Source organism: Lepidochelys kempii, chromosome 8, assembly GCF_965140265.1.
Source record: "Lepidochelys kempii isolate rLepKem1 chromosome 8, rLepKem1.hap2, whole genome shotgun sequence".
Classification (NCBI taxonomy): Eukaryota; Metazoa; Chordata; order Testudines; family Cheloniidae; genus Lepidochelys; species Lepidochelys kempii.
In genome coordinates, this window is record NC_133263.1 from 88,716,194 (window position 1) to 88,736,593 (window position 20,400).

The 20,400-nt window shown below is 43.8% G+C and overlaps 1 protein-coding gene and 1 long non-coding RNA gene across 13 annotated transcripts in view; one reads left to right on the forward strand and one right to left on the reverse strand.

Annotated features, from left to right (window-relative positions):
* Positions 1 to 1,180: 1,180 nt before the first annotated feature.
* On the forward strand, positions 1,181 to 8,032 carry LOC140916190 (uncharacterized). The gene is made up of 2 exons (XR_012160453.1): positions 1,181 to 1,516; positions 3,656 to 8,032. It is a non-coding gene; the product is annotated as an uncharacterized lncRNA (long non-coding RNA).
* Positions 8,033 to 12,314: 4,282 nt separating this feature from the next.
* MIER1 (MIER1 transcriptional regulator) overlaps positions 12,315 to 20,400 on the reverse strand; it is a 65,155-nt gene continuing 57,069 nt past the window's right edge. For all 12 annotated transcript variants that reach the window (XM_073357419.1, XM_073357417.1, XM_073357421.1 and 9 more), the window contains 2 exons: positions 20,195 to 20,334; positions 12,315 to 15,668 (listed from right to left, as the gene is read on the reverse strand). In XM_073357419.1, the coding sequence (XP_073213520.1) occupies positions 15,343 to 15,668; positions 20,195 to 20,334 (466 nt within the window). In that variant the 3' untranslated portion in view covers positions 12,315 to 15,342. The remainder of the gene's footprint in view (positions 15,669 to 20,194; positions 20,335 to 20,400) is intronic.

Below are 20,400 nucleotides of genomic sequence, written 5' to 3' on the forward strand. Positions count from 1 at the left end.
GCAGGCCAAAGCTCAAAACCACTGAGCTGTATCATTCGACGTGCTGCCAAGCAGACCTGCGGGTCTGGCCCAGAGCAGGGAGGTCAGCGGAGGGCCAAGCTGGCGGGGAGAGGGGGTGCACAGCTGTAACTTTAGCACAGGGCTTACACTAGCTGCACTCCCTCCTGACCAGGCAGCTCCAGCTCTGTGCGGATGAGAGGCCCAGTATCCCCAGCCTGCCTATGCCCCTGCCCCAGTTGAGTCACGCATCAAAATGCTGGGCCCCATTACACGCCTTTGCTGACTTTAGAGGTGCCTGGCTGCACCTGACTGGCTAGTCTTCGGGGGACCCCAGAGCCCACACGGAGCTTGTCAAAGGGCTGGACAGCTCCCCGCACCCAGCCTGAGCGCAGGGCCACTCGGTGGGCAGAATTGCTGACGGATGTGTAGCTGTGGGCATCCGTGGTGGCCGGGGCTAAGCTGTGCATGTGGTGAGAGCCGGGGGTTGGGTTCTGGCCACACCTGGGCCCCTCCCTTGTCAATGGTTCCCTGCAGCAGCCATCTGCCCTGGCCCAGCAGCAGAGCAGTTGGCATGGTATTGAGGCCTTGTGGCAGGGCAGGTGCCACTTGGTGGTTGGCAGCTATTCCTGCAGCCCCATAGCCCAGGTGCTAATAGCACTGGGGACGGGGCAGTGCAGCAGTGGCCCATGGGCAGTAGGGCAGCCTTAGCCCTAACTGTACTGCTCCAAGCAGCCTTGGGCTGGTTCATCTGCTGGGCAGGCTCAGGAACCTTGGGCTCTGGGAATCCCCCCCCCCCGGGCATGGGCCTCCTGGCTCCTTTGGTGAGGTTGCCCCATAGGTTGGGAAGCACTTAGGGTTGCCACCTGAGGTACAAAACCCCATGATATTCCTGAGCCCATAATGCTGGCCATATGTACCAAGCCCCCACCACAGCTTCTGTGGGCCAACCTGGGACACATGGCCCGCCTAACAGAACTCCACTGCCCTGTGCCTACCCCTGGGAGGGGGAAATCCCCTATCACAGCCCACCTGCACCCCCAGCCATGGAGCTACTTGAGCCAGCAGGGCTGGAGCAGGTGTCTCCCTCCTCTTGAAGATACTATGGTGCCATGTTTGGCAGTCAGGGTACACATGCACCCAGTGGCTCCTTTGAAGTCTGGAAGGTGTTCTTGAGGGGCATAGACAGACACCAGTGAAGCCAAGAGGAGGAGGTATGTTCTGGGGTTGGGGTGAGCAGGACAGCTGGAGCTGGCTGGGGTGAGAAATCATATGGTGGAGCGGGGCATGCAAGCTGAGGTAGCAGCATTGGTTGGTTGACTTTCTCCAGGAACCAGAAGAATGGGGAAAAGCTGCTACTGCCGTGGGAATTTCTCTGCAGATGCAGATGCAGTGAAAGGTTCTGAAAACCCCTGAAGTTGGCAAGTCAGGCAGCAGCCAGGCACCTGAGGCATCGACAGACCTAGAGCACAGGGATGCCTCTGCAGAATGAGGAGCTACACACAGACTCAGTGGCTAAGTAAATGTAGAATTAACAGGGATAGGTGGGTGACCATATGTGAGGTTGGGGTAGGATTGGATGTGAAGCAATGCGAATGCATGGAGCCAATAGAAGTAGGATAAAACTGGCACAATGCTTGGTTAAATTTGTTAAACTTTTGGATGCAGCATAAGAATGGCTATGCTGGGTGAGACCAAAGATTAAGCCAGCCCAGTATCCTGTCTTCCGACAGCGGCCAATGCCAGGTGCTTCAGAGGGAATGAACAGAACAGGTAATCATCAAGTGATCCATCCCGTGTCACCACTTCCCAGCTTCTGGCAAACAGAGGCTAGGTTGCTGTAGCCTTGTCAGTGCCAGGATAAGGGAGGTGAAGGGTGAGTTAATATCTTTTATTCGACCAACCGCTGCTAGTGAGAGATGAGCTTACACAGAGCTTTTCTTCATCTGTCTGTCTCTCAGCAGCAGTAGTTACCTATCTTGTTAAACTTTTGTCAGTTTCAAATGGTGCTAGGGAGGCAAAAGAGAGCACAAGCCTTTTCACAGGATGGTTTTTCACGTAAGTCAGGTTTTAGGGGGCACTTGACAGTTTTATGTATATTTGGAGTGATTGTTTGCTGCCTTCCTTCCCTCCCAACTTAGAAGAAAATAACATGTACTGCATAGCTATAAACCTAGCCCTGAGCTTCTCTCCCCACTACCATCCCCCTCCTCCCCAGGCAGCTGCTGTTCACTTACAGACATCTCTTTGGCCATATTTTGTAACCAAGTGTGCACTTGGTGGAGAGGGTGGAACTAGGTGGGTGAGGGAAGTGCAGGAGGGAGAAAGAAAGGATGGGTATGGGACTGTTCAGGTATGAGGGAAAAGAGAGGGAAGGAATTTGGGCTGAGAAGGCCAGGGCTTTGAAGCAGCATGGAGTGAGGGTAGGAGCATAGGTTCTTGTTCCACTGGACAGTGTAGCCACTTCCCCTTCACTCACACTCTAACCAAGCACATTAAATGTGGCTCGTATGACACCCTCTGCAAAGTGAAACTCCTAGCAAACCAGCATACAAGGCTAAGGGTGAAGACCCTATTCGTGCAGTATGGCCCTTTCATGGCCCGGGTCATTTACTGAATAGGATGTTTAAATGTGAGCTGCTGCTGCAGGGCTGTACCCAGCTCCACAATCAGTCTGGCCCATGGAAGAATAAGTACCTGCAGTAGGGTGACCAGACAGCACCTGTGAAAAAATAGGACAGGGAGTAGGGGAGGGAGGTAATAAAAGCCTATATAAGAAAAAGACCCAAAAATCAGGACCATCCCTATAAAATCAGGACATCTGGTCACCCTAACCTGCAGGCCTGGCTGGTGCAATAGTTACCTCCAGCTGAACATACTGTTAACAGTAAAGAGGAAGAAAGTGGGTTAAAATAATGCAAACACTTGAAAAAATTTTGAGACACACACTAAGAGCCTGGAGAGTACAGCACACTGAATAAGAAAGACATTAGGGAGCGTTAGCACACCATTGCAGAAGTGCAGATGCACAGGAGACAACAGAAAATGTGGCAGATATAGCAGTGAGGAAACACCTGTTAGAAGCTAAAGAAAGCTTAAACAAGTATGCTGCAGTGCAACATTTAGGGCAAATATTGGGAAAAAGCAACAGGTTTTTAAGAGTTGAATCGAAGGCCTTGTCTATACTAAACAGTTGGTCAACGAAAGTCAGCGAACAAAACAGTGCACCCTGCAACATTCCTCCCACCCATTTAACTCTCTTGCTCTGCCAACATAATAAAACCACCTTGACGAGCCACACAGAGCTTTTGCAACGAAGTTAGAATGAGACAGTGTCAGTGTGGACACTGCGCTTGCTTATGTTACCCTAAGTGGCCTTCAGGTGTCCCGCAATGCTGACCATGACTACTCTGGCCAGCAGTTTCAACTCCGTTGCCCTATAGTCAGGAACACAGGCACTTCTAGTGAGCCCGGTCTGAAACCACCCAGACCCTCTGTCCCATCTTGCACCTTCTCCCTGGGCCACACTCACCTTGGTTAGTGCTCTGGCCATGCTGTGTGCTTGGCCAGGAAAAGTGAGGTGTATGTAATTTGTATGATTCAAGACTGAGTGCACGCACAAAACTGACACTGTGTATTGTTTCTTTTGCTTCTGCAGATGAGGGCCAACTCCTGTGCACTGGCGGAGCGTCTCTGTCAGATGAGGAAGTGAATGAGGAGTAAGGAGGACGTGTTTCGAGAAATGCTGCAATTGTCTGATCATACAGATAGAGAACACAGCGCATGGAAAGAGAAATTAGAAACGCAGAATGGATAGCCAGGAAAGGAGACAGGTAGAAGCGGATAATAGAGGGGCAGGAGCAAATGATAAAGCTTATGGAGGACTCAGGTCCCTGATTGTACTGCAGTTAGAACAGCAGATTGTGTTCGTAACACTCATCACAAGGCTGGAGAGCGGTGCAGGATCCATGCTTTCAGGCACAGATGGCAGGTACAAAGTTTACAGGGGCAGTTCAAAAAATGCCACAAAATGTAATCAGAAGCTCATGGAATGATGAGACGGCGAAAACTGCATCACGGGGTTGTGAGCCCACCCCCCAATGTACTGCAATCCATTCCCAGAACTCTTAGCAGCAGAAGGTGGCGATTTGCACAGTGGGATAGCTACCCACGGTGCACTGCTCTGTCAGTGCTAGAGCACCAACCGTGGGCATGCTCCGCAGACACAAGGTGTGTTGTGTGAATATGCACAAGCAATGTAATTACAGTGGTTTATAATCACCAATGTAACTTAAGTTGACTTAACGCTGTAGTGTAGACATGGCCTAAGATTTTCTGAATGGTTGGTATACTTCTATAGAGGGCCACCTGTAAATACAGTAATTAAGGAACTCTGCTAGTCAATACACAAACTGCATTTAAAATTGGTGATTGACCTGAGGCTTAAAACTGTGATTCTCTAAAGAACAAAACTGATGCTGTGTTTTAAAATGCTCTTTTAACAGCTCAGCTCTTAAAGGAAAAACATCAGTAGAGATTGAAATAATTTTGCTGGCATAGCTGATGGGTCAGGAGCACAGCTTGTTAGCATTACGGCAATTTTATGTGGGGCAATAGGCACCAATGGCCCTATCATTAATCCAAGCCATCAGGTTTATGCCATTCAAATTACACTCGTATTAATTTATTTTCTAACCCCTCGGTACAGGTCAAAGTTGAAAGAATATTCATCAATTTCCAAATTCCTTAGTGAAATGGGATGGAAATCTGGAGTAATGGGCTGAGACCAGGCAACAAGCTTGCAGTGAAACAGGCAGAGTATGCGGAGTGATCAAACGATTCCATTTTATATCCAAGAGCCCATGTCAGAGTGGAGCACTTCGCTCACACTCCAGGCCTCTCCAGCTCAATCCCCACTTCTTCCACCTTCCCATACAGTCACTCACCCTCTTCCCTGCTGATTTTCCCCAGGGAAAATGGGGCCATAATCAGGCACAGAGACAACAGTGGTTGGCAGGGCTTCCCTAGCATGGCCATATTGGTCCTCCAAAGCCATGATCAGCACTGCTATGAGAACCCTTAATGTTCAGATAATGTTAAGGAAAAGTTAGCACATGTGACTCCATTTTGGTTTGGGGCCCACCAGTGTTTAAATGCCAGCACATCATACACCAGGAGAAGTGATTCTTAGATACTGAATCCCTGTGAAAATCCTCTTCCTTGTCTCCAGCCTGCCTTGACTCCCAGTATCTGGTTTTTGTCAGTCTCTAACTCCCTGTCTCTTGGCCTTGATGTGAGGCCTCCCATCCTGATTTACTGATGCATGGCTTTAGGACTATGCTGTGTAATTAACATACTGGTACAGCACGAGGAATGCACCAAGCAGGGATAGGTGGTAGATAAGACAAGGGTTTGTTGATTGACTAAGGTTTCCGATGCACGAAGGCAACATGCTTTGCTAAAAAGTATATAACCTTCGTATAATCTGTATTCAGGGTCCCCTCCTGGCTAGCAGGGAGGCACCACGCTCGAGCATAATAAATTTAGTGTTTTTTGGGAACTCTGCAGTTGTGGACTTTGTTTATGTGCCTCAGCCTAGATTCGAACTGTGCGTGTCCTACCAGGGTGTAATTCGCAGCATTGGTGTGCGTGTCCTACCAGGTGTAATTCGCAGCAGTTGTGTGTGTGTCCTACCAGGTATAATTCGTAACAGTTTTGGCGACCACGAAGGGACTCTAGGCTCGCCCCAACAAGCGAGACTACACTCCTCCTCTCGGACAGCTCCAGCCGGCACAGGGTGAGTTCACCTTTGAGAACTCCGAGGAGGGGGGGTGTAAGCCGTTGCTTAGGCGATAAGGTGGCACATTTGGTGTCCTTTTGGTAGCCCACTATGGGTTCTGGGCAGAGTGTAAGTAAGGGGACCCCTTTGGCTGAAATACTCCAGAATTGGGGGAATATTTCTGGCACCCATGGGTTAGGTAAAAAAAAAGCTGTAATCTTGTGCAAGGTTGAGTGGCCAGCACTAACAACTCAAACACCTTTTGACTGGCCACCGGATGGTTCCTTTGCTGGGGAAAAATTAACAGCGCTTAGGAAAAGGCTGGAAAACAAAGCTCCAGCCCAGATGGATTATTGGTATGTATGGGACAACTGGGCTTATGCGCATGCGAAAGGACGTCCTCTTTCCTTCTCCTTTTCTTATTCATCTTAGGGGTCTCCAGCCCCGCTCTGTGCTATGCCTGCTTCTGCCCCTCCTCCGGCTTACCCTCGGCTTTCTGACTTATGCCCGTCACCTCCTGGCTTGCCAATTAGCCGTGCTTTCTGTCCAGGTAACAAGCCTTATGGGGGGAGGACCCGGGTAGCCCTTGTAAGTGAAAATATTTAAGAAAAGAGACCAGGAGGGCTGGGGGCTAGTTAAAAAGCCCACCCTCCTTGTTAATTTGGTAGTGAAACAAAGCTGGTGCTCATGGAAGGGACAGTTCAGAGAAAAAAAACAGGATCGGGTCCAAGCAGGCAGGCAACAGATAGAGAGATTGGAAAACAGGTTGGAAACTTGTAGGTCATAGTGAAAAAAGAAAAGTAAATAATTACAGGAATGGAAAACGTAAATCCCAGAATAATACTTGGTATGGTAAAATCTAAGTTAATTGGGTGTCGTTTTGGGAAATAAGCAAGTGATTTAAGAAAGAAAAGTAAAAGTTAACTCTTTAGTTGCTAAAAAAAATTAAGCAGTTGAACTTTGTGAAATACTGGAAAGAAAACGAATTCTTGGTTTCTTTGCAGCCATTTTGGAAAAAAATGGGCCCTTTTCCAAAGAAATGCAATTATACAGTGCTACTTAATTAATATCTTATTAGGCTCCAACGGGCTACAATAGGTGGTGTCTTCCTTTTCAGGTCGCTGTGTGTTTGACAGCAGGAGTTAAAAGTAAAAGGCAATCAAAAGTCTGGTAAGGTTTATTGTGCCCTTTTTAAAGTAAGAATCTTTAACCTGTGGATCCAAAAGCAAGCCGGAAAGCATTTGTTTTAATGTAAATTACCTAACTGATAAGGTAAAGGCCACTGAAACCTGGGCTGCCTATAAAACAAATACAAGAAAATATGGGTAATTCCTCTGTTTTGCCTGCAATTAACAAAAGTATTTGTATAAAAAGGAAATATTTTAAGCAATGACTGACTGCCCAAAAGGAGTAGATCTGTGTTTTTTTTTTGTCTTTCAGAAAATCAGAAAAAATTGATGCCAGCTGAAAAGCAATTCAACATCTCATGAATTTACTGGCATAATAGGAATTCTGTTCTGTGTTCTATGTCCTGACTTGTGGTGTTTGTCTTGTGGCCAGAATTGCTGTGTTTAATTTTTCATAGAACAGTTTAGTTTAAAACTAAATAGAAGGGTTAAATCAAAATGCAGATACTTGTTTTATTCAACTTGGAATACAAAGTGTTTGAATAATATAAAAAAAATGTGATATACTAAAGTTTAATACATTTGCTTAAGTAAAAAAAAAAAAAAATTCATTGGCCAGATCTTTTAATTGAAAAAATTGTTGTTAAAATTTGCACACCAACAGTCTTTGGAAGCAAGGACATGAAAGGTTAACCCACTCCCCATATTATACATGAGATCCTTCTGGCTACCTCACATTTCTAGCCAGAGGGCTGGGGAGGGAGGAAAGCTATTGGACACCAGAGGTTGTACCAAGTGGACTCCTCAAAAGTGGGTGTGCTTGTCCTGGCTTGTTGCTCCAAAGCTCTGTAACAAAGTCATTTTCCTAGAAGGGTGTATGTGGCATACATTAAACAATAAGACTAAAGTGCTGTATAACAGGCAGTGTACATGTGTTCCTTTTTAAACAAAGGTGTATAAGTAAAAAGTGAAAGTTTCCTTTGCAGGTTAATAAAAGCCAAGAAGGGAAAAAAAATAAAACGGAGGACAAGCTAATTCAACGCTGTAGCTGGCAGGCTCGGTCCAAAGATAGACACTGGCCTGCCCAAGGACACTACTCACAGCTAGGATTTGGCTAACAGCCAAGAAAGAGGGGGGCTTGAATGTGCCCAAGCAGCTGTGAGATCTGCAACACACTGCCAGACATTAATGAAATGTGTTAGGTCTCTGTATTTACAGGTGAAAGAAGTCCTACTCCAAGGATCCTGAGCAAACCTGCCATTTGTTAAAACTAGGTAACTGGGTCTACATAAAGGTCCATCAACAAAAGACTACTCTGGCCCCATGCTGGAAGGCCCTTATTAAGTCCTGCTAACTACCAACACCGCTGTGAAGTGCCAAGGACTGACTGCCTGGACCCATGCTTCTTACTGCAAAAATACCCCTCCACCTCGAGATGACAGTGGACGAGAAGCTGGATATGAGTCAGCAGTGTGCCCTTGTTGCCAAGAAGGCCAATGGCATTTTGGGATGTATAAGTAGGGGCATAGTGAGCAGATCGAGGGACGTGATCGTTCCCCTCTATTCGACATTGGTGAGGCCTCATCTGGAGTACTGTGTCCAGTTTTGGGCCCCACACTACAAGAAGGATGTGGATAAATTGGAGAGAGTCCAGCGAAGGGCAACAAAAATGATTAGGGGTCTAGAACACATGACTTATGAGGAGAGGCTGAGGGAGCTGGGATTGTTTAGCCTGCAGAAGAGAAGAATGAGGGGGGATTTGATAGCTGCTTTCAACTACCTGAAAGGGGGTTCCAAAGAGGATGGCTCTAGACTGTTCTCAATGGTAGCAGATGACAGAACGAGGAGTAATGGTCTCAAGTTGCAGTGGGGGAGGTTTAGATTGGATATTAGGAAAAACTTTTTCACTAAGAGGGTGGTGAAACACTGGAATGCGTTACCTAGGGAGGTGGTAGAATCTCCTTCCTTAGAGGTTTTTAAGGTCAGGCTTGACAAAGCCCTGGCTGGGATGATTTAACTGGGACTTGGTCCTGCTTCGAGCAGGGGGTTGGACTAGATGACCTTCAGGGATCCCTTCCAACCCTGATATTCTATGATTCTATGACTTCACTTCGACTACTGATCAGCCTGTCCCTCCTTCTGGGTTTTTTTTCTTTCCTCCTTTTGGACAGCAGGAAAAAAACCAAGGTGAAGTGCTAGTAACCTCTCCCTTGTCCACTGACAAAGCTAACCTGCATTCAGTATTTGCTAAAGAAACCAAAGCACTACAGGGTGACGTGCTCGTAACCTCTCCCCTGTATAATGCAAAACCATGACTGTTCCAAGAAAAAAGAAGAAACGCCTGCTCTGCTAAAACCACTAAAATCCAAGGATTCCTGACTGCAAAAGACACTGAGAATTGGCCTTGATGGCAAAGACGGAACATTGTACATTGGCAGGAAGGAAGTTGCGGGATGTATTCTTGGGAACATGAAGTAAAGTAGTGGTGTGGGTTTATTCCAGAGGCTGGAACCTGTGCTTGTAGGCAAGTATAAATACCAAAAACGCCTTACAGCCACGAACATTACTCCCACCATTTGCCACCACTCCTTTGCAGGTAAAGGTTCCTGGATCCATCATAGCTACGTTAAGTTGGCGCTGGGACCCCCACCTGACCCTGACAAGCCATTGGACAAGCCACTTCACAAATGAACACCACAACCAACCCATGGACTAAGCTTTCCAGCTACTGGGACCTTCACAGCCCACCAAGATTTTTTGTGTTCCTGTTTATTGGACTTACATTGGGGGTAGTGTTTTTTGTATGGTACAGGGGAGGATGTCGACATTGGTATGGTTTGCCTGGGGGGTCCTCTCCCTATTCCCAAGTCCAGTACAAGGATGGAAGGGCAATAGCTTCTGGAATTTAACCCGTGCTATCAAACTGGGTGTACATCGAACGCAGTGTTGGATTTGTATTCGTACCCCCACATATTTAGGTCAGGGGGTCCCATTGGTAGGGGTACCTATCCCCCTTAATTGAACACTCCAAACTAAGCTATGGGCAAACACTACATTTAACTGAAATGTTACAATCCAAATATGGTTTATTGATATGGTGGCCCAGGGTAATTATGCTTTGTGTGTGTCATGACGCAAGGGCATAGAAAATACAGTTTTTGTAGGGAATTTTGTGGGGTGCAAGGACACCACCCAAATCAGCTCTGGTGCGGGAGGCCCTTCTACCTACTCCAGGACCCCGTGGCCAGTCCCCGAGGGGTCTGGCTGGTATTGGTTATGTAATCACACAGCCTATAAGGTTCTCCCAGCAGGATGGTGTGGTACATGTATATATGTAGGGGCTATAGTACCCGCCGTGACAGTACACCAGAACCTGAGCCGGGGAGAGATCCGCAATCTAGTATGGGGGGACCGACGAAGTATTCCTTTAAACCCCCTTTCTCAACGGCCCAAAGGCTTTCACTCCTTTGTGCGTTGGTTTCTGCCATGGTTGGGAGTAAGCGAGCTGGAAAAAGCTATAGTTAACATTTCAGCTGCTTTGGAACTAATGGCAAATGCTACTGCAGATGCTCTATCTGCCCTTCAAATTGAAGTCACCCAGCTGTCCCAAACGACATTGCAAAACCGCCTAGCCCTGGATTATCTCCTTGCAAATCAGGGCAGGGTTTGTGCTCTCGTCAACTCAAGCTGTTGTGTATTTGTAAATCAGCACCATAGGGTGAAAACTGACATCCACGTCCTCAAGCAACAGGCAGCCCTATTCCACCACATCAGCCTCGACACTACCAGCACTGGATTCCAGGAGGTCTGGGACCGGCTCACCTCATGGCTACCGGATGTGGGGACGGCGTATTTTGTATTTACTTTTTTTGACTGTTATTATTTTTGCGTTATTTTTTGTATGCCTACAATGCTGCAGTAAGTGCTGTTGGCAGTTGCTAACCCTGCAGCACGGTTACTCAGCCCCAATATAGCTTACCGACGTACAAAAAGAAAGGGAGGACTGTTAAGGAAAAGTTAGCACATGTGACTCCATTTTGGTTTGGGGCCCACCATTGTTTAAATGCCAGCACATCATACACCAGGAGGAGTGATCCTTAGATACTGAATCCCTGTGAAAATCCTCCTCCTTGTCTCCAGCCTGCCTTGACTCCCAGTATCTGGTTTTTGTCAGTCTCTAACTCCCTGTCTCTTGGCCTTGATGTGAGGCCTCCCATCCTGATTTACTGATGCATGGCTTTAGGACCATACTGTGTAATTAACATACTGGTATAGCAGGAGGAATGCACCAAGCAGGGATAGGTGGTAGATAAGACAAGGGTTTGTTTATTGGCTAAGGTTTCCGATGCACAAAGGCAACATGCTTTGCTAAAAAGTATATAACCTTCGTATAATCTGTATTCAGGGTCCCCTCCTGGCTAGCAGGGGGGCACCACGCTCGAGCGTAATAAACTTAGTGTCTTTTGGGAACTCTGCAGTTGTGGACTTTGTTTATGTGCCTCAGCCTAGATTCGAACTGTGCATGACCTACCAGGGTGTAATTCGCAGCAGTTGTGTGCGTGTCCTACCAGGGTGTAATTCGTAACAATAACTAAGTGCAGACACACTTCTGCCTGGTATTTCAAGGCAGGAGACATTAGACACTGAGCTCCCTGCGCCTCAGTTGAGCTGATAGGCTAAGATGAAGGTGGGAAAAGCAGTTCCTCTGGGCTAAGGCATCTGTACTTGATATCTCCATCATGGAGGAAGGGGAATCTTGGTGGGGAGCCCTTAGTATGCCAATGCTTTGGTGCACAGACCCTGCTTACCCTGTGGTGCTGTATGGTAACCAGAGCTGAAGCAGCTCTCTGTAGTGCCAAGGCCCCTCACCCCCAAGCCCAGGTTCTCCTGCACATAAACCTGTTCCTCCTCCATCCCTCTGCACATCCCTCACTAAATCTCTCACCCCTCAAAGCCCCACCAACTTGTCTGCCCTCCCACATTTCTCTCAGAGCCCACCCCTCACAGCCCTGTTTGGCTCTCCATGGTCGCTGAAGGAACTAGTGTGTCAGGAAGGCAGGAGGCATTGGGAAAGAGAAGTAGCTGAAGTAACTGGACAGGTCTGTTAGTTCACAGTGTAGCCCAACTAGATAATCACAAATCAGGGAAATAACTGAGTATGAGAGAAGTTTGGAGAAAATTCAGTTGTTCCCTGAAGTTAGTCTAAGATTTGGACACTAAACTCAATAATTAAACTGGAAAACAAAGGGAATTTCACTTCTGGTATAAGTGAAAATCACAATCTTCACTCTGGAGTTGCTACCAACTCCCTGTAAGACATGAATATATATTTGCGCATCCTTCAGAATTATTCACTCAATTAAAAGTTCTGCTCTGAATTTAGAAACCTCAATAATTGTATACAAAGACAATCCATTAAAAAAATATTTTAATAAGCTTTTCCAGAATTGCAGACAGGGAATGGGGAAAGGACAAGGGAATTACTAACAGTGCAAAATTACTATGCGTGAAAAAAAATGTATAAAAACTAATTTGTAAATTTTTAATTTTTTTTTCAAAATATCACTTTAAATCTTTTATAAAGCCCAAAGGTTAGTTCTGTTGAACTGAATTTTTGATTCAGGCTGCACTCTTAAAGCACTTCATGAACCAGGACACCTGATCCAGCTGGATACATCATGACAGTGCTTGAAAAATATACTAAGTGTTACACATAAGCTGCTGTCTTTCAATGCAGTTTGGAAGCTGGTTCAAATATTCCTTGGTTCCAAACTGTGCTGAATGTTTCTGAAATGAATCAAAGTTACTATATTACTAGAATTTTACATAGTGCTAGCAGTGCAATGACTTATCAAATTATAGTGGCTGCATTTTGAAGAACATGAACCAAATATTGTATAAAACACCTGCATAAAACAAAACGCAAATTATAATTAAATACTTCTTTAAGAACAGCTGAGCATTACATATTATATGATTATGGAATGTCAGATCTCTTTAGGCATACCATAAAAAGATTAAAAACAAATCAACATTTCTGAAAATGTACACAGTGCCATATTTTATACACAAGCCTGAGACAATTTACTTATAAACTCTCCTATAAAATGTTTTTGCAAGTATTTCCACTTGCAAACAAAAATGCATACAAATAATACATTGAAAATAGGATTCTGATTAAAGAGGTAAAGATTTTTAGAAGCACTGCACTACCTTCGTTCTGAAACTTTCTAAATACCATCTCTGACATAAGACTTGATACTTTGGATTTCTGTTAAACCAAATTTTAAAATTGACAATGACCTCCTCTTAAAACAATCACTCCACAAGATTAATGCAGGCCATAAATTAAACACTCTCTTGATTATGTCTCTCTGTATAAACTGTTATCTAGTTTCAGTTACAAGAATGTCAATGCCCTAATGTCAGCTGAACTAGTTAAAACAGATCACTTAACGCGTCTGAGAAAAATGGGCTAATTTCACACCCCGCATAATTAAGTCAATGGAGTTACACAGGTCTGAATTTGGCTCAGCGTTTCTATCTCTGCCTCATGATCATTTGTGAAAAGCAAAAACTGAAAGGGGAAGGGGGAAAAAAAAATTGTGTTTTTGTAAGTCAATGTGATAATCAAATTAGTTTGAAAATTATGGTCATGTGGTTTCAAAGTAAAGCTCTGAAGACGCGTATAAATTTTTGAAGACCTGCAGAAATAACCAAGTTAAAAAAAAAGGTAACAGTATATTTGTGAAAGCACAGAAGTAGAAGACAAGAGTTTATAAATTAGACAATCAGGGCAATGTTTCCTGTGGGTTTCTTTACACTATTTTGTGTAGCTGTGGCTAAAAAGCACTGGTACTGTAAACTTTGTAAACTTTCTACTTCACAGACCTAACCCCCCACCTCAACAAAATTTCAAACATTTATTGGGAAAGCTACAACCAACAGATTTAGCATTTCCCTCCCTTGATAAAGGTTTTCCTTTCTAGCACAATCTCTTAAAAACAGATACCAACGTTACTATCGCCTCTTACATATATACATGTATATATGTTTCCATACATGCTGTGCCAACTATGTACATAGATGCTGTTTCTGCACCTGCTGAAGTAGTCAATAATCTGAATCCCAACATTTCACAGAGATGCAAGATCAGGCCCACAGTTACCAGCTGTGCATTAAATTCCTAACTTATGCAACCAGAGTCACTTGACCCATTTCCTACCCCTTCTGTGGTCACTGAAATGCACAAGATTATTAAAAATCATGAATAATCTAATGCCTGAACTTGGCTAATGAATTTTTAACATATTTAAGGATTTGGCTGAAATTAAGCTTTTGTCTGACCTCAAAAATAAAATTTGAAAATGTATAATAAAAGAAAAAGTTTGTGCAATAAAAGCATCATGCTTAACTCCAAAATTCTCAAAATCACTATTTGTCCTTGGACAGAAATTTGAGAAGTCAGATTCTCATAATTATGTGACTGCTTTAACCACCCTATTTTAACCTTTAACAATTTTAATGTTTACAGTTTTCTGAGAAGAAAATATGACTTAGTAATAACTACATAAACACTTAAAAATTTGTTTTTAGTATGTTTTGTTTTTTAAGAAAAAGACTTTAGCAAAATAAAAATGAAGCTGACATTAGACTCAGAATATCTATTTTCTCATAAAAGTTTACCAATTGTACAAGTTAAGAAAATTATACAAGCTTTTGTTTTAAGAAAGGACAGCTCAATCAAGACATAAGTACTGTAAAATCTTTCAAAGGCTACAAAGAAATCTGGAAAAATACAGAACGTATTTCTTTAGCCCAGATAAGAATATGGAAGACATCATTGATGTCAACAATTTTACATATACAAACCTGACTTGGTTTATTTTTTAAAAACTTCTATATATAAAAATAATCGTGCTCATAACTTTCAGGATTCATAGGAGTTCCTTAATTGTATACCACTTCTCTTCATCTAGACTGAAAATCTCTACACCTGCTCCTCCACTGTGTCTTGGAATTATAATTTCATACTAACTACTAGTGACATTGAGATTTGAATCAGCTCTCCTCTTTAAAAAAATGTAATTTGTACAGTAGAACTATATCTACAAACAATTTGAAGAATGTGTATAAGAGAAATTTCCTTTATAAATTAAGCAGGAAATGTGTTTACCATATAAAACAAGTTTATGGATTCATTTCTCGAACACCTTAAAATACCTAAATACTGCCAGAACAGTAATAGTTCTGTGAAACAAAATATTCCAGTTCTGCATTTCAGGTCTGAAAAAAACAGCAGAACTTCAGAGCCAACTCAAAGGTGAAAGAAAAATCTCAGATTGCTTCAAGGAGTTTGATTTTGTAAGGTAACCCATCAACCCTGAAAATTTTAGGCACCCCAGAATTTACTCCAAGGAATAAAGTCAGTTCTCATATTCAATCATCCAAAGTCTCTAGTTCTTCAAACTTCACATGTGATATTGCTTCTTGAAAATACTCTGAGGAACCTGGACTTTCTTTTCCATTGCTGTTGATTCTTCTCCTCTTTGCAGGTCTTTCATTTTTTTCTTCAAAATCATTTTCATTTCTTGCAGCTGAATGAGCAAGTTTAGGGTCAATGGAAAGGTTTTCAGTTTCATATCCATTTGTGTCCAGATCTGTGTGAGGTGTTTTCTTACCACCTGTAGGTCCATTCACATGCAATCCTTCAATTTTTACTTCATCTTTACTCGATATCTCACCTGGACCATTAGTGGATACACCTGCATTACAGAAGAAATATGAACTAGACATTTAAGCAATTTCTATCAATACAGTAGACCCTTAGGTCCATAAAACCAAAAAGCCAATCTTCGGTATAAGTATCTTCATCATGTGACATCTCAAATTTACTGCCATTCCAGGAGATCTATCCCTGAAACTATGGAAAGCTGTAGCTCAGATCCAGACACAACAACATCCTATAGAATACAGCAGTACCACAGTCTTGCTGGATAATCAAACTACAGCTTTTACAGTCAATCTAGTTCAGATACATATGCCTAAGGTACCACAGATTTCTCAGTCCTATTATAAGGTTCATGCCTATATCAACCTGAGAAGAGTTAACTGAATAGTTTTCCTCCAGGATACAGCACCCATTCTAAAGCATAAGGAGAGTTTCCTCCTCAAAAACCCAAATTGTTACTTTTTCTAAATAGTATAAGATGAAAGCAATAAATGGAAACTGATCTACCATGAAGATAGTGTCAAGTTTCTGTGTCTAAGCTACAGTGACTGGCAGTTGAGAAAAATATACTCCTAACCCAGCCTGGAGGTTTCACAGACTTTCAGGTCCATCTCACGTGCAATAAAGGAGCTGTTTCTTTTCCACAATCCTACTGTAATTTTTCTCTCTACACCTCAACATTACTTAGCAAGAGATGATTGATAGCTTGTGTTCTTTAACTTTCAAAGTTGCTTAATGCATTTTTTTTAAGGTATTAGAAAATTTTAAACATTTGTCATTGATACTCCTTAATTAAAAATGATCTAATTAAAATGCTCTTCTACACTGAAGAGTGCCTAACAATGAGAGCATGGGGTTCATGTTTATTGTGTCCCATGGAGTTCCAAATCAAACAGGCGCAGTTTACAAACAATTTTTCCCCCCTAATTGCCAAACTTGAAACTTCAGCTTGAACTCTAGGAATCGAACCGGATTCTTCTCTTCTTGCACAGCACCCTGGTAACAGAGGTTATGCAGGCCAAACTATGCCCTCAGATGCTGGGTGCAACATATTTTCTCCAAATTATGTCTTCAGTAACATCAATTAAAACCTCCATCTTCACTGAGTTTGACTGGCCCCGGATTTGGAAGTTAGTAACTATTTCTGCTGGTGCACCATGATGAACAGAAGCCAGCTCCATCAGACAGTTGTACTGACTCAGCAGAGTTAACAAGAGCACAAGCTGATTTCTGTTTGTAACCTCAGCAGCTATGACTGCCACATGGGGGGAGAGGATCTGTGTAAGGTTGGACATATGACCAGGGAAGAGTATAAAAATATTGCTCGGGCATGTAGGAATGATATCAGGAGGGCCAAATCGCACCTGGAGCTGCAGCTAGCGAGAGATGTCAAGAGTAACAAGAAGGGTTTCTTCAGGTATGTTGGCAACAAGAAGAAAGCCAAGGAAAGTGTGGGCCCCTTAATGAATGAGGGAGGCAACCTAGTGACAGAGGATGTGGAAAAAGCTAATGTACTCAATGCTTTTTTTGCCTCTGTTTTCACTAAGAAGGTCAGCTCCCAGACTGCTGCGCTGGGCATCACAAAATGGGGAAGAGATGGCCAGCCCTCTGTGGAGATAGAGGTGGTTAGGGACTATTTAGAAAAGCTGGACGTGCACAAGTCCATGGGGCCGGACGAGTTGCATCCGAGAGTGCTGAAGGAATTGGCGGCTGTGATTGCAGAGCCATTGGCTATTATCTTTGAAAACTCGTGGCGAACCGGGGAAGTCCCGGATGACTGGAAAAAGGCTAATGTAGTGCCAATCTTTAAAAAAGGGAAGAAGGAGGATCCTGGGAACTACAGGCCAGTCAGCCTCACCTCAGTCCCTGGAAAAATCATGGAGCAGGTCCTCAAAGAATCAATCCTGAAGCACTTGCATGAGAGGAAAGTGATCAGGAACAGCCAGCATGGATTCACCAAGGGAAGGTCATGCCTGACTAATCTAATCGCCTTTTATGATGAGATTACTGGTTCTGTGGATGAAGGGAAAGCAGTGGATGTATTGTTTCTTGACTTTAGCAAAGCTTTTGACACGGTCTCCCACAGTATTCTTGTCAGCAAGTTAAGGAAGTATGGGCTGGATGAATGCACTATAAGGTGGGTAGAAAGCTGGCTAGATTGTCGGGCTCAACGGGTAGTGATCAATGGCTCCATGTCTAGTTGGCAGCCGGTATCAAGTGGAGTACCCCAAGGGTCAGTCCTGGGGCCAGTTTTGTTTAATATCTTCATAAATGATCTGGAGGATGGTGTGGATTGCACTCTCAGCAAATTTGTGGATGATACTAAACTGGGAGGAGTGGTAGATACGCTGGAGGGGAGGGATAGGATACAGACGGACATAGACAAATTGGAGGATTGGGCCAAAAGAAATCTGATGAGGTTCAATAAGGATAAGTGCAGGGTCCTGCACTTAGGACGGAAGAACCCAATGCACAGCTACAGACTAGGGACCGAATGGCTAGGCAGCAGTTCTGCGGAAAAGGACCTAGGGGTGACAGTGGACGAGAAGCTGGATATGAGTCAGCAGTGTGCCCTTGTTGCCAAGAAGGCCAATGGCATTTTGGGATGTATAAGTAGGGGCATAGCGAGCAGATCGAGGGACGTGATCGTTCCCCTCTATTCGACATTGGTGAGGCCTCATCTGGAGTACTGTGTCCAGTTTTGGGTCCCACACTTCAAGAAGGATGTGGATAAATTGGAGAGAGTCCAGCGAAGGGCAACAAAAATGATTAGGGGACTGGAACACATGACTTATGAGGAGAGGCTGAGGGAGCTGGGATTGTTTAGCCTGCAGAAGAGAAGAATGAGGGGGGATTTGATAGCTGCTTTCAACTACCTGAAAGGGAGTTCCAAAGAGGATGGCTCTAGACTGTTCTCAATGGTAGCAGATGACAGAACGAGGAGTAATGGTCTCAAGTTGCAGTGGGGGAGGTTTAGATTGGATATTAGGAAAAACTTTTTCACTAAGAGGGTGGTGAAACACTGGAATGCGTTGCCTAGGGAGGTGGTGGAATCTCCTTCCTTGGAGGTTTTTAAGGTCAGGCTTGACAAAGCCCTGGCTGGGATGATTTAGCTGGGAGTTGGTCCTGCTTCGGGCAGGGGGTTGGACTAGATGACCTTCTGGGGCCCCTTCCAACCCTGATATTCTATGATTCTATGAATAACAAGGTGCCATTCTCACATATTTAAAAGATTTAAAGCGGCACATTAAACTCTTCTTCCTCTGAAGAAATGCTGCTTACTTCAATTCGCAGGTGAGTTAAAAATCAAACCTACAAGAACCAGAGCTGCTTAGTTTCTACTTTTATTCTGCCTTAAAAAAAGGTTATTTCCTTATGCAAATGAAATTTGTCTGGGAAAAGCGAGAAGCTTTTTCCAACAAAATTATCAAAAGTAAAATACTCGTATCTCGATATATGACAGGATCTAGGGCGCCAGCAGAGTTCATAAACTCTGTAGTCATACAGAAAAACATTTACCTCAATAATTGTGTGAAACCTGGCAAACGTGAAATTGAATAGTTCTACAGTATTCTGTATATAAATGTCTAAAACACATCTTCTCTGTTTAGCTGTCACTTGTTAAAAGGTCATCCACTGAGCTCAGCCATTATATTCATTATGCATAAAACCCACTGTGAATAGGGGTTCTGCAAATTTTAATCTTACAGGACTTCAGGCTTTACAGTTTGATGACAAGAATTTGACTGATTCAACTTTGTAACAGGAGATGTCGTCATGTTTAGGAATCAAATAATAGCATATGCATCAGGAGAATTTAAATCCTTTCAGTGCTAGCTCACAAGTACAGCTAACCTCTGGAATGCTACCAATATAAACAGCAACTACGCATGTCTCTACCTCCCCATCCAACTTCCTGTGCAGCATGTTGGTCAACTTAAGGCTTCCCTCCAGATTCAATGGTCAATATGATTTGGCCTCCTGCACACACATCTTCCTTCCTCCTGCTGGTGCCGTCACTTCCAAACATTTGGAGAGGACTGTTCCACATCCTCCTCCACCCTCAGTTGTCTTCCCTTTGGACATCTGTCTATAACCCTCTTCCTCTTGCTGCTGCCAGCTCTCCAACACCCAAATCCTGGTAAGTACAGCAGATGAGTTAACTCTGCTTCTGATGCGTCACCTGAAGCAAGCACTGGAGAAGCATTAACTTGTAACATCCATTGACTTTAAAGTCAATGGAACTACTTAGTTAAGCACCTGCACAGATGCAGGTAGGACTGAATCTGAAAAGGCTAAAACACTGAAGAGGAAGAAGGTTAAACTTGCCAAACATTTTGTATTGAAATTTATGTGCAAATAATGGTCTTTTAATTTTGTAATTTACCGCAGATACCTTGCCAGAACCCCTTGGAAAGAAGATATTTCAAGGGTTCTTGCTATGCTCATTAAAAAAATTCTGTTTACAACTTTTCAGCCCATTTCCAAGATTGCTATGATGTGGCAACTTCTTTTAGAAGTGAGGAAGATGGGGGTGAAAAACCACCAGTTTACACGTACCATTTTGATTACTGTTGCTAGTTGTGCTGTCCTCCCTCTCAGACTGGCTGGTGCTGCTGTTGGAGGTTGTAGGGGGTGGGGACGGAGCTCGACTGGAAGCAGCACTTTCGCTTTCATCTAAAAGACGGTCCATGTAATCCCTACAAACACACACCACATTCAGCATTGGCTTGGCTTTTTAGAAGTTGGTTGTGTGTGTAAAATAG